Source organism: Carlito syrichta, unplaced genomic scaffold (assembly GCF_000164805.1).
Source record: "Carlito syrichta isolate Samal-C Ts95f unplaced genomic scaffold, Tarsius_syrichta-2.0.1 Scaffold288729, whole genome shotgun sequence".
Taxonomy (NCBI): domain Eukaryota; kingdom Metazoa; phylum Chordata; class Mammalia; order Primates; family Tarsiidae; genus Carlito; species Carlito syrichta.
The window spans coordinates 361,712-374,406 of record NW_007232825.1 but is presented as its reverse complement, the minus strand read 5'-3'; the positions used below and the strand labels follow the sequence as shown (position 1 = coordinate 374,406).

At 39.2% G+C, this 12,695-nt stretch overlaps 1 protein-coding gene across 1 annotated transcript in view; it reads left to right on the top strand.

The window, feature by feature from the left end:
• Positions 1-12,695, top strand: part of NCKAP5 (NCK associated protein 5) — an 847,991-nt gene that overhangs the window by 645,584 nt on the left and 189,712 nt on the right. The window contains exon 8 of the mRNA XM_008053829.2: positions 5,051-5,089. Coding sequence (XP_008052020.1) covers positions 5,051-5,089 — 39 coding nt within the window. The remainder of the gene's footprint in view (positions 1-5,050; positions 5,090-12,695) is intronic.

The window sequence follows — 12,695 nt, the reverse complement described above, 5'->3', positions numbered from 1 at the left end:
GGTATGTGCTTTAGATTAGGAAGACTTGGATTTAAACACTGTTATAGCTACCTTCCTACTGTGTCGTACAGGGTGGTACATTCATCTCTTCACGTTTCTTACTTTTTTGGTTGTATCTTGGTTGTTTTACAAAGTAAATGATTAATACAGGTATTTAGTGACATATTTATACGTGTATATTACATATACACAGATACATACACATGCACATATCTCATTCCTTTATAAATAAAATTCCTTATTTTAAAACTATTCTTTCTTTACTACTCACCTGAAAATGCATTATATTGTCTGAAGTTTGACTGTCCTAATTCAAATTTAACACTTATGGGGTGACTACTTTATATCAGATCCTGTCCTAGGTGGTTCCTCTGATTATGTCTATCTCCTGCATTTTTCATGACTTTAGAGGTAAGACAGCTCTCTTGTTTTATGGCTGAGAAAAGTGAGGTTGCTCTCCCATTCCTTTACATGTTGATACATTAAATTAACATAGCCACTCTTTAAAACCAAGTCCATATTCATGCTTTTCCCTCACTGCATCAGTACAATAAGCCAAGCTCAGAAGCATAGAAAATGGCTCCAAAGCACATTTTGAAAACATGTGCTTTTCTAACTAGGTTTTTAAGTTGCCTTGAGGATGTGACAGTTGCTTTGCCTGGTGAAATAGCACACGAACGTATGAAAGCAAGACCTTAAGGTGATTGGGTAGTGGTCTGCTCCACATTGAGCAGACCACCACCCAATCACCTTAATGATCTTCCCTATCAAGGGGAGTGTTTAAAAGGACTCAACCACAAGCAGCCAATGACCATTGCCTTGCTAGACTCTGGTGTGGCCATGTGCTCTTTGAGCTATGGCTGTCACCATGCTTCCTGGCTTTGGCCCCCTCTTCCACATTGGGGAGGTGAATCTTGTCTCTCCCATCTCTTTCTCTCTCTAATTTACCTTTAAGTAAACTTTTCTTTCTTAAAAAAAAAGAAAGAAAAAGAAAAGAAAGAAAGCAAGCCCTTTAGGCAGAAAGAGAGGACTATCAAAGTAAGATACCTCGAGTTCCTCACCCCCCCATCCACCCACACCCCTCCCATCAACCTGAAGCCTCCCCACCTTCCAACCCAGCCCTTAGCTGTCTTTTCAGAGTGGTGAAAATTGGCTCCCTCTCTGAAGAAACTCTGGGCTCGGTAGCTCAACCTATAATCCTGCGCTTTGGGAGGCTGAGGTGAGTGGACTGCCTGAGCCCGAGGGTTCGAGACCCACCTGGGCAACTTGGTGAGACCTCATCTCTACAATAAATCAAAAATTAGCCAGGTGTGGTAGCGCCCACCTGTAGTTCCAGCTACTTGGAAGGCTGAGGTGGAAGGACCGCCAGAGCCCAGCAGGTCGAGGTTATGGTGGCTGGGAGCAGCCACGGCACTCCAGTCTGGGTGACAGAGTGAGACACCAACTCAAAAAAAAAAGAAACTCCATAGCAATGACTTGTCATTCAGCCTCTCAGGGACTGTTTTGCAGTAAAATAACAGACAACTCCACAGTGGCCCCAACATTTCCTCCCTCTGCCCACCCCTTCCAGGGTAGTGCATGGTTGAATCAGAATTGCAACCCCTGAAGTTTGTCAGGCAAGAAGAACAAAGTCTTGTGTGGGTATAAGATCAGCTGGGAGTCAGAGGAGCTAGCTTGTCTGGGAGAATTCTTACTGAGAAGGAAGCAAGAAACGTCCTTAGGCCATCTTCTTGGCATCTCTGTCCCATCTGCAGCCCTGCTCCATCTCTTAGGAGCAAAGGGGAGAGACCTCCACAGAGAACCTAAGAAAGGGTAGACAACAAGCCAAGGGCTTAAGAATACCAGCTTCGCTTTTTTTTCTTTTTTTCCTGTGGCTCCAGTCCCTCTGGCCCAGAACAGCTGCTGTTTTCACTTTTTTTTTGGAGAGGAAAGCTAGCAGGAGACACTGAAAGTGATTTGTTCTCATTAGCTAGGCCTACAGGTGTGTGATTATTTGCAACCCAAATTCTTAGGGCCTCATGCTAGGATGAGGGCAGGGGCCCATTCCAGGTATCATCTCGTGAATCTAGTAGAGGTTGCAGATACAAGCTTCAAATGACTGTCCTATTGATGCATCTGGGAAGTTAGCTATTAAAAGCAGTAACATAACACAGGACACTGTTATTATAGATCGTACAAAGAAAAGCATTTGTACAACCTGCCTTCTTTTCTGCAAAGAACCTGTAAGTCCTTCTGGGTAATATAACCTCATATCAGCAGGTAAAGAAATAATGCATTTGTGAACCTTTGTTCAATTTTCAGGTAGAACAAACAATTGTCCAAAATACATGCCAGAAGGAACTGTGTCAGATATAGCCTCTAAGACTACAGGGCAACTGCTTGGATTGCAGAGATATAACATATTTCCTCTTGTGGGCTGTTGCAGTTAGGATATTAGTCTATGTCTCCTGTTAAATCATAGATAGAGCTGTTTTATGTGACCACTGTTAATACAGAATAGTTTAAGTGAGGGACCAGTTGGGAAAAAGAAATGAAAATATTGATATTGGGCAGTTTTATGAGAATGTAAATCAAATCCAGAGTTTGAGATCTGAAAGAAGTAAATTATTTATGGTATGAATTAACTTTGATACATTGTTCTTGATTCAACCTGCATGAATAGTTCAATTCTCCTGTTTTGTTTTATTTTATTTGCCAACAATAACATAGATGATATATGGTTTGACTTTACATTCTCAGTTACTTATACATTTGAATGCATTTTTAAAAACTGAAAGATTTTGCCATTATGCTATTGGCCAATTTGTGGGAGCTGAATAATATTTATCACTATTGTAGTCACATATAAAGTGATTTTTAAAAAAGCACCAGTTCATGAAAGGTGGATTATTTTGGTCTGTGATAGTTCTTGGGTATGCTTCTTTAATTTGGGCTTCCCTAAAAAATAAAAAAAACACCTAAGAATACTTTTTCTTCGAAACTGTAGCTAGTTTCAATGAAATACCTTTCTTTTTTACTTAATGTCAACAATATAAATTTGAAAAGACTTCTGATGGGGAAAACAATCCTTCTTGTGTATACAGTTTAACTAATCAATTATAGATCATCTGATTTTAGTCATTTACTACTTGTGGCGTGAATGCCTTCTAACCAAAAGTTGATGACAGCCTGTGTTTTAATTTTCTATGAGACTTACTGGAAGCCAACTGTCATTAAGGATGTGCTAGTTTGTCAATATTGAGTCAAGAAACAATTAAACTCCATGAAAACATTCTTACTATAATCTGTTCCACTATACTACACAGGGAAACGAGAACAAATAATTTAGCATCCCCCAAAATAAATTTCTTACCAGAAGAAAAAGAGGATGAAAGTGTGTTCCTCAGTCTTTGGTTGAATGTGAGAATTACCATGACAATCAGCTGTTAGTCACGCTGTGTTATAATTGTGTTCTTGCCAGCCTGCTGCCAGTTAACACTCTTTGAAGTGAAGGACTATAGCCCAATCACCTAGCTTTGCAAGTAGATACTCAGAAAATATATATTGACTAAATGAAGAAATGAATGAACCGTAGTACCTTATATTTAGGACATTTAAGTATTTTGATTTGTTCTTTAATACTTTCAGTTTCAGTTATCACACTAAATGTTTACAGCTTATGGATTGGCTGAAAAATGCCACCTATTCCACTTGTCTACCTTAATTTTATCAACAGTAGCCATATGGGTACATAGCTTCAATGTTATTGTGAAATTTAGTAGGTGATTCTGTGCCAAGTGTTTTGAAATCTGCAGGTGAAAAACATATTTTAGCACAAATACATATAGAAATGATGAATGGTTATCTGGGGGAAAAAAAATACCAGATCCTTGAACTACCAGGGACATGTTATTGGTTTTACATGTGGCTCTAAGCTGAAATTGTGTTATATGCCCACTCCTAAACCGGTCACTAAAAAGAAATGGAATTGCCAAGATTGGCTTACATTATTCAAGATTCACTACCTTGGGCTCAGGAGAAATCCAGCTTCCCTTGCTTTTCCAAGCTGCCTGATACCTGAAGAAAATTAGAGCTGTTAATTTATCAGTAATAATTATATTCAATTGTAAATGAGAAGAAACTCAAAATAACAGTGACTGTTTTGTTTTGCTCTCACATAGATGTTGGTATACAGTACAGCTCCATGACATCATTAGGACCAAGATTGTCCTATTTTTCTGCCCACATATACTTAGCATGTGACTTCCATCATCAAGGTAGCTCCAGCCATGTCTCAGGCAGGAAAATAATTAAAAAGGATGAGTCCCCTTCTTCTTAGAGATTTCCTGTAAGCCCAAGAAAATAGTCTGCATTTATCTGATTGGCCAGAACTTTGTCACATGGGGACACATAGCTACAAGAGAGGTTGAGAAATGTAGTCGGATCTGCCCAGCAAAAACAATTTGGGGTTTTTACTGAGGAAGAAGGAGAGAAAGGATGTTGGAGTAACCAATGATCAGACACTTTAGCAATGAAAAATGATGGCATAAGCGAAGACATCAAGGATGAAAGCAGGACATATAGGGAACAATGAACTGTTCCCATTCTCAACCACTCAACTATCTCTACCGCCAGTAATTTTAAGCAGTGAAATAGACAGCAAAGGAATAGGAAGGAGAGGCAAAGGACATTGTAAATCAGCCAAGTGTAGGAACTGTATACAGATAATTAGGATCGAGCTTTGCACTATATAATTTTTTAGCCTTCTTGGAGTACTTTACATATGAAAGGATATTATTTTCCACATATGGAAATGTGAAAGTCAAGGTATGAATGATCTTTTAAGTCTAACCTTCTTAATTAGCAACAAGGTCACCTTTGGAGAAAGCAAAATATTACCTAGAAGGATAGGTTTATTATGAAAAGAACCAGATCCTCTAAAAGCCGAGGAAAGAGGCAAATGAGGAGCTAATTAGGTCCAATACACCGTGGGAAACTTATTGGTAAATTAGAGTCTGTGCATATAAAGTCTTATTATTATAAATGGCAACTTTTTTCTTTATTTTTAAAGGTAGCCAACCAAGTTGTTCAAGCTCTGCTCACTCAAAAGGTAGGTCACTTTCTCACTTTGTTCTTTTCAAGGTACTTAGGTGACTAGATTGGAACTCATGTTGTCACGCTAGGAAATTGTGATTGATAGAGGCAATACTTTTACATTTATTCACTTAGGTGAAAACTGTGTGTGTTTTATATGCCATATGAAGTAACATCAATGACCAATAGAATCGTAAAACTCAAACTCTTGATAAAGTAATAGCCTTTTGAAGATGAAAGATTTTCATATACCCAGATGAGTAGCAAACTCATCCATTTTATTTAGTAAATACAAACTTTAAATAAGTTGGTTGACTCTTTCAATTCCTAGTAAATGAATGTCTTCTTTTGAACAGTATTAACCAAAGTCTAAAATTCAGCAAGGGCATCTTCGGAGTTAGAGAAGTGATTTAATTTTGCTGAGCCTTAGTCACTCTTCTATAAAATGGAGATAACAATTCCCACCTGCCAGGATTGTTGTGGCGATCCTATGAAAGGAAGAATCTAAAGCAGTTACTCTTGGAGTCAGTTTGTGGTCAACAGAAAATAATGGTAACTACTTTGCATGACATTCCATTCCTCCTCCTTTGCTATCTCCTTTGCTATGTAGCTTCAGACAATGTAAGATCACGTTATTGAGGCACAGAGGGTAAATGAAGGACACTTTTGCCCAAATTTGTCTGTTTTTGTGAATATTCTTGAGTGTTTTCCATCTCTTGCCATAATGTTCCTGGGAGCTAAATTCTAGGTCCCTCAGATTTTGTTTGCTATGATCTCTCTTTCTTTGTAATGGACACTTCCTCTCCAAGAGGAAATCTTAGTTCATGTGACACATTCAGAAGGATGTGACTAATGAGAACAAAATAATTTATGCCATTCTGATTTTTTAATTGCTAATAATTTTATTAGAGATGGCATCTCACGGGGATAAATAAATATTATTTTTAATTTACGTAGGCATTGTGATAATATTTTTGTACACTTTGTCCCTTACTACTTCTATTTTTTTTTTGTTTGTTTGTTAGTTTGTTTTTGTGGGTTTTTTTGAGTTGTAGTCTCACTCTGTCACCAAGGCTGGAGTACAGTGGCACATTCATGGCCACCCCAGTGTCTACCTGCTGGGCTCAGGCAATCCTTCCACCTCAGCCTTCCAAGTAGCTGGAACTACAGGCATGTGCCACCACACCCAGCTAATTTTTTGATTTATTGTAGAGATGAGGTCTCGCCAAGTTGCCTAGGTTGGTCTCAAACCCCTGGGCTCTTGCAATCCTCTCACCTCAGCCTCTCAAAGTGCTGGATTATAGGCGTGAGCCACCATGCCCCACCTACATCTGTTAAAATGCCATGGTTTTTTTTCTACAAATAATTTTAACTCCTTTGATTTTCATACTAACATTATATAAACAAAGAAGTTTGAGTACACTTATGTAGAGCTAGAGAATTAGGTCTCATTGTCACAGGGGTCCAAAATAGGGTGGCTTAAATACACTAAAATGCTAGTTCTTTCCCACATATAGATCAACAGGTAGACAGTACAGGACTGGTATGGTAGCTTTGCTCCCTGAAGTCCATGGGATCTCTAGCTTCTATCTTGTTATTCTATGGAAAGTGGCCACTCTTTCCAAGGTCACCTCATGGTCCCACAATCACTGCTCCAGCTTTGATCATCACAGCCACATTTCAGCCATCAGGAAGGAAAACAACTGAAGAATATAAAGAGGGTAAAGGACACACTGCAGCTGTTGTTTAAAGGAAACTTCCAAAAACTTTTGTACCTCCCCGCTTACATCTTCTTGAACAGACCTTAGCCACACACCTAACGAGGCTGGCAAAGCTGTCTTTGTTCTGGGGTTATGCCCAGCTGAAAATTGATTGTCACATTACTGTGGAAGGAGAGAAACATATCGGAGGGCGGCTCGCGATTTCTGTACAACTTTCTGGAATGCCTTTTCTTTTTCTAAAGCTTTACTTTCTCAGTTGTTTTTCTCCTGTTGGAAACTCTATGCTGACTTAATTACAAACCTAAGGAATGAGGGGAGTGTGCAACTGTTGAAAGACTTCTCGTGCCTGTCTTTGTTAATAGTGCCTCGGGAAAGAGACAAGGAAGCTATCTGGTACAATAAACAGGAAAACGGGACCCTTCAGGTCAGTCACACACACACACACACACACACACACACACACACACACACACACACACACAAATAGCTATACAAATCCAAGTAATAACTAGTAAACAGATAAATCTACCTTGGTACAGTTAAGCAGTAAGACATAGAAAGACATGCTACTGTGAGATAGCATACCTCAGGGACGCCACGAGGCCTGAAGAGATGCCAGGGACTTTTGGAGATTCCAAAAGAATCATGTTCTGTGGAATGTGTGCCTCCTGCTTTTTATGGGGATTGTAAAATGGCTGCAAACAGACTAAAATTTCCCTTTAATTAAGAGCACAATATACGAAATAAAATGTAGTCCAAATGCAGATGAGAAAACTAATTCTAAAGAGTGGTATAGGTGGCACAGAGTAACAATAGAAGTCTTGAATGATTTATTCACATCACAAAACAATCCTTGAGGCAAAATTATAGGCATAACTGTGCAGTTTTAGAATACATCATTAGTTATGACACAAAGGCAAATCTGTTAGGTGGTTTCAGTTCTTCACTGAGAAACCAAGAAAGCACTTTTCATGGCATATCATGAATTGGTCTAGACAGACATCCTGAAGTAACAGAGTCCACCAATGCTGATAGAAAAAAAATTTTCATAAACTTATCGGTTTCTGTTAAGTGTACTAATGTACATATACTATCCTAGCCAAGTAATTTAGTTTCTCTCAAAAATCTGTGAATTCCCTTAACAGAATAGACTGTACCCTTTTAGATCAGTAATGCTGAAGTGACCATATTAAGCCCAACACTCTTCCTTTTAGGCCTCCAAATCATATGCTCAAGTCTGCAAGTGCAAGTGAAGCAATAAATCAGGCTAAACACGTATTTTTATCTAATACACACACACACACACACACACACACACACATATACAGGGATGCCAAAAAATATATGCACATTTTTAAGTATGACACTCGCTTAAAAGATGCTGTTAATCAAATGAATACTAGTGTCACCATGTGACAGGCAGGACAAAGAAAATGGTGGAAGCTCGGTTGAGTGAATGACATACTACATATTGCTACTGTGATATAATTCAACTTTGAAAAGTAATACTTCAAAAAGTAATACATGGATAACATCTCTTAAAATGTATATACACACACACACACTCAGGCTAAACTTGTATTTTTTCCTTAAAAATATATATACATATATATATTTACATATATATATATTTGAGTCAGGGTCTCACTGTTGCCTAGGCTGGAAGTGCACTGGCACTAACACTGCAGCCTTGACCTCCTGGGCTCAGGCAAACCTTCTACCTCAACCTCCCAAGTAACTGGGATCACAGGCACACACCACCATGCCTGGCTAATTTGTTTTTTATTTTTTGAGGAGATGAGGTCTCACTATGTCACCCAAGCTAGTCTCAAACTACTGGGCTCAAACAATCCTCCTGCCTTGGCCTCCCAAAGTGCTGGGATCCCAGGCATGAGCCATTGCACCCAGTCTTTTATTTTTATCTTTATTAACTTAGTTACTCTGCAGAAAATGTATCTCTCATAGGTACTTCAGGGGTGTGTGTGTGTGTGTGTGTGTGTGTGTGTGTGTGTGTGTGTGAGAGAGAGAGAGAGAGAGAGAAAAGGCTGGCATATGGTAGAATCCAGCAGTGCAGCTGTTCAGGTAGAAACAGAAAACAATTTTGTAACTTGTAACTGAAAGACCCCCAAACTCTTACATATATCCCTGGTAGAAGGAGGAGCTGGACCATCTGTGTCTACTCCTCTAGTCTATATAAAATCTGGTTCCTAAAGAGGATCTGTTTATATTTACTGGACATTTACAAGCAGTCAGACCCCATGTCTAGCACTTTAAGTTTGCTAAGTCACTCTGTTCTTGTAGCAGCCTTGGGAGACAGGACTAAGAAGTAATTTGCCCATGGTTTGCTAGGCAGTGGCAGAACCTATGCTGTGGCTGTTGCATTGCAAACCCCATGCTGTGACCCACTGGCCCATTTTGCCTTGGTGATATCATTCTGTCACTTACTGTTGTTCTCCTGATGACAGGAAATGAAACAAAAGGGCAAGGTAGCCTAGGAACTTCTTAAAATTTCTGGAAGCATCGCCAATCTTCTCTAGTAAAAAGAATATTCAGTCTCTAGCATGTGTGTAAAGTCAAACTGTAAATTTGGAGTTAAGCTTTCTCAGAAGCACTCTTAATTTGAATCCTCAAATTATACAATTGCCAGGGACCTTAGCAGGCATTTCATCCTAAGATTGTCAGCTAGCTTTAATAATGGGCTCCATTCATAGTGATTTCATGAATGGTTTAGCCATCACCCAGATTACAAATAGGCTTAATGTGAAGCCCTTTTGCAGTCAGCACGCCAAGTACACTTGTTCCTTCTGTGGCAAAACCAAGATGAACAGACAAGCTGTGGACACCTGGCACTGTGGCTCCTACATGAAAATAGTAGCTGGTGGAGCCTGGCCCTACAATACCACTTCTGCTGTCATAGTAATTCTACCATCAGAAGACTGAAGGAATTGAAAGACCAGTAGAAGCTCCATCATTGGAGATATCACTAGCCTATAATAAATGACTTAATTTATGTAAAAAAAAAAAAAAAAAAAAGACGTGCAGCATTCAGTCTGCCACAGGACTCACCACTTCCTATGTATTTTCTTGATTTAGCCATATATTTATGTCACCTGTCTTGCCTTTTAGGTATTTGATGTTGAAACACTTGGTCAATGTGAGATATAACCAGCCTTTTCCAGAAATGGCTTTTCTTTTTACAAAAGTCTTCGCATTTGGGGCAGAAATAAGAGTGTATCAGTGATAACCACTTAGAAGGGATATGACAAGAAGAAACTGGTAGATTTGGTGACCAAGCTTCAGGGAAGGAGCAAGATGACACTGGTTAAGCTATCCCATCAAGCAAATGAGCCATCTGATCTCTTGAAGAGCCTGATCTCTTGTACCATACCTTAGTTTGCAGCTGAAGAAATTGAGGCTTAATAAGAAGAAATCACTTCTTCAAGGTCATGTGGATAATGAGAACCAGAGCCCAGATCCCCTAAACCCCAATCCAATGTACTAGACACTGCCTTTGAAATAGTTATACCATTGAAATATCATTCCATGACGGAATCAGATTTAAATAGTTTTCAACACTAATATCAATATCTGTCTTTCTAAGCAATCATTATTTTCTTAAATTTACTTCATCTTGGAGCTGACAATGATTTTTATTCTTGAGTACCTAAAGTAACTGTACTCCTGTAGGTACTATGTAACAGTGGGTCCAGAACCTTCCTTAGCCCAGTATAAGTGAAACTTACCAGGATTATAGTGTGTGACTCCTCCAGGGATGTTATGCTTTGGGATCGTTAAGACGGACAGGAACCCTTCAGGCCCGTATGTCACATTGCTCAGCATATTTTGCCCTCACCCTCAGCTGTTATCCCTTAGTCTCTGTTTCCAATTGATAGTGACATGCACATTGCAAGGAAAATGGGTCTGCCTATATTCTTGAACCCAAACACCACTGTCCTTTTTCTTTTTTACTTGAGGTTAAATGCTGTCAGATCACTGGTATTATTTCACCATGATAAAATTATATGTCACACTTCCTTTTCTTTTTTTTTTTAAATCAATATTTTTTATTATGATGTTATGGGGTACAGTTAAGGATTAGGTATACAAATATGCTTCATTTAGGCCCCCTTGTTGATAACAGGTGTCTACACTCCCTTTTTCTCATCAGAAGACACAATGCTGTCAGTGGGGTCCTTTTCTTGAGACCGATATATACTAGAAAGTTTTTTTTAAAAAAGGATTGTGAGAGAGGACAGACAGGCCAACCCCTCCTCTGAGCCTTCATTCCAGACTATGACATCTGCACAGACGAAAGTTCTTTTGTTTCTAAAGCCTTACTTGGAGAGGCTATTCTAGGTCCTGCCTCTGCAACTGGCAGGGTCAGAATAACTATTCTTGTACTCAGCCTAACTGTGTCATGCACTCCTTAATGTCAGTGAGTTCCCATCATGAGCATAAAGGAAGTGGAGACAACTGGCTGTCCTCCTCTGTCCAGGTACCACAACAGCGGTCAGAGAAACAGTTGTTTTTCTCTTGTCTATCCAGTCTAATTGGGCTTATGTGTGTGCACATGGACACATATGCATGTTTTCTTTACTGTAGTTTCTTGGGAAGGCAACTGGCTGGCATCAGTGACCATCCATAGCTTGACTGAAGAGAATAAGAAAATTAAAAACAACACAAGGAATTCTTTTCTATCTACAAAGTTTCAGACCACCTCATTTCTGCTTGTCAATGATCATAAGACGAGTGTCACGTTCCTAAAGCCCTCTACCTCCTCTTCTGCCTGGTGCTGAGCAGGATGAACCACTAGTGTTGAGCAAAGAGTTCTCAGGGTCGATACCTTGTGTTCCTGCTAATGAACTTTTACCTTAAATAATAGTAATGGCCTTTGAAATTTGGGCACTTGTATAAAAACTCTCTATAGAGTATATTGATTTTTTCCCCTTTTGTTCTCTCTTTTTATTTATTTATTTTTCACGCGTCTGAAGAACTCTTTCAAGTTATTCTCAGTTCTGCTGCTAAAAACTTGTGGTTACTATTCTTTTCAGGTCCCCTTTTTCCTTGAAAATTCACACTTGTTTGCTTCTATTTCCGTATCTCCATGTTGCAAGTAAGAATGATTGTGTTTTCCCACCCAATAGGCACTATTCATATTTATCTGCCTCACAGTCAAGTTTTATTAATTACTTAATTAGCAGTACTAAAAACAATTAGTGTTTGGGAGCAGAGAGTGTTATATACATGCTAAAAACAAAAATCGGCACAAGTGAGACACAAACAGAGGTTGAATTCTAAATAAAGAAAGCAAATCTAGCCTTTTCATTTGAGCAGTAAGTAGCTCCCCACTATGGCCTCGGCCAAGTGGCACGTGTGCCCCTGAGTACAAATCAACACTCCTGCTCCTACCCTCCTGGGTCTTGTATCCATGTGTCTCATTCTGAACATGGTATTTCTCTGCTCTGCCTGCATAGACACCAATCCATTGAAAGCATCCTATGGATAAGCTTTACCCATTTAGCTAAAAACGTTGAGGAGAGTCTATACTGTGCAGTGGATCACACCTTGGCCTACTTCTTTGCCTCTTTTGAATAGAATTAATACTGCCAGGTATGATGACACATGCTAGCATATGACCTCAGAGAAGGCTTTACTAGAGAGCTATAGCTTCACAATTGGGTTGATAAAAGGTTAGGAAACAAGTCCACTCGCCTCTGCGACCCTATTTAGGCCCCGGGGAGCAGAATTGTTGGCTCATGCCAACAATGTAGGTCTACAGACTAGAAGTGTTGAGAAATTAAACTCTATCACACCGGTCACTAGAGAATAGAATTCATCATCATCTTCTCCTTTAGGAAATAATTGTAAATGTTTATTAAGGCTCCTACTATATGTGGCACT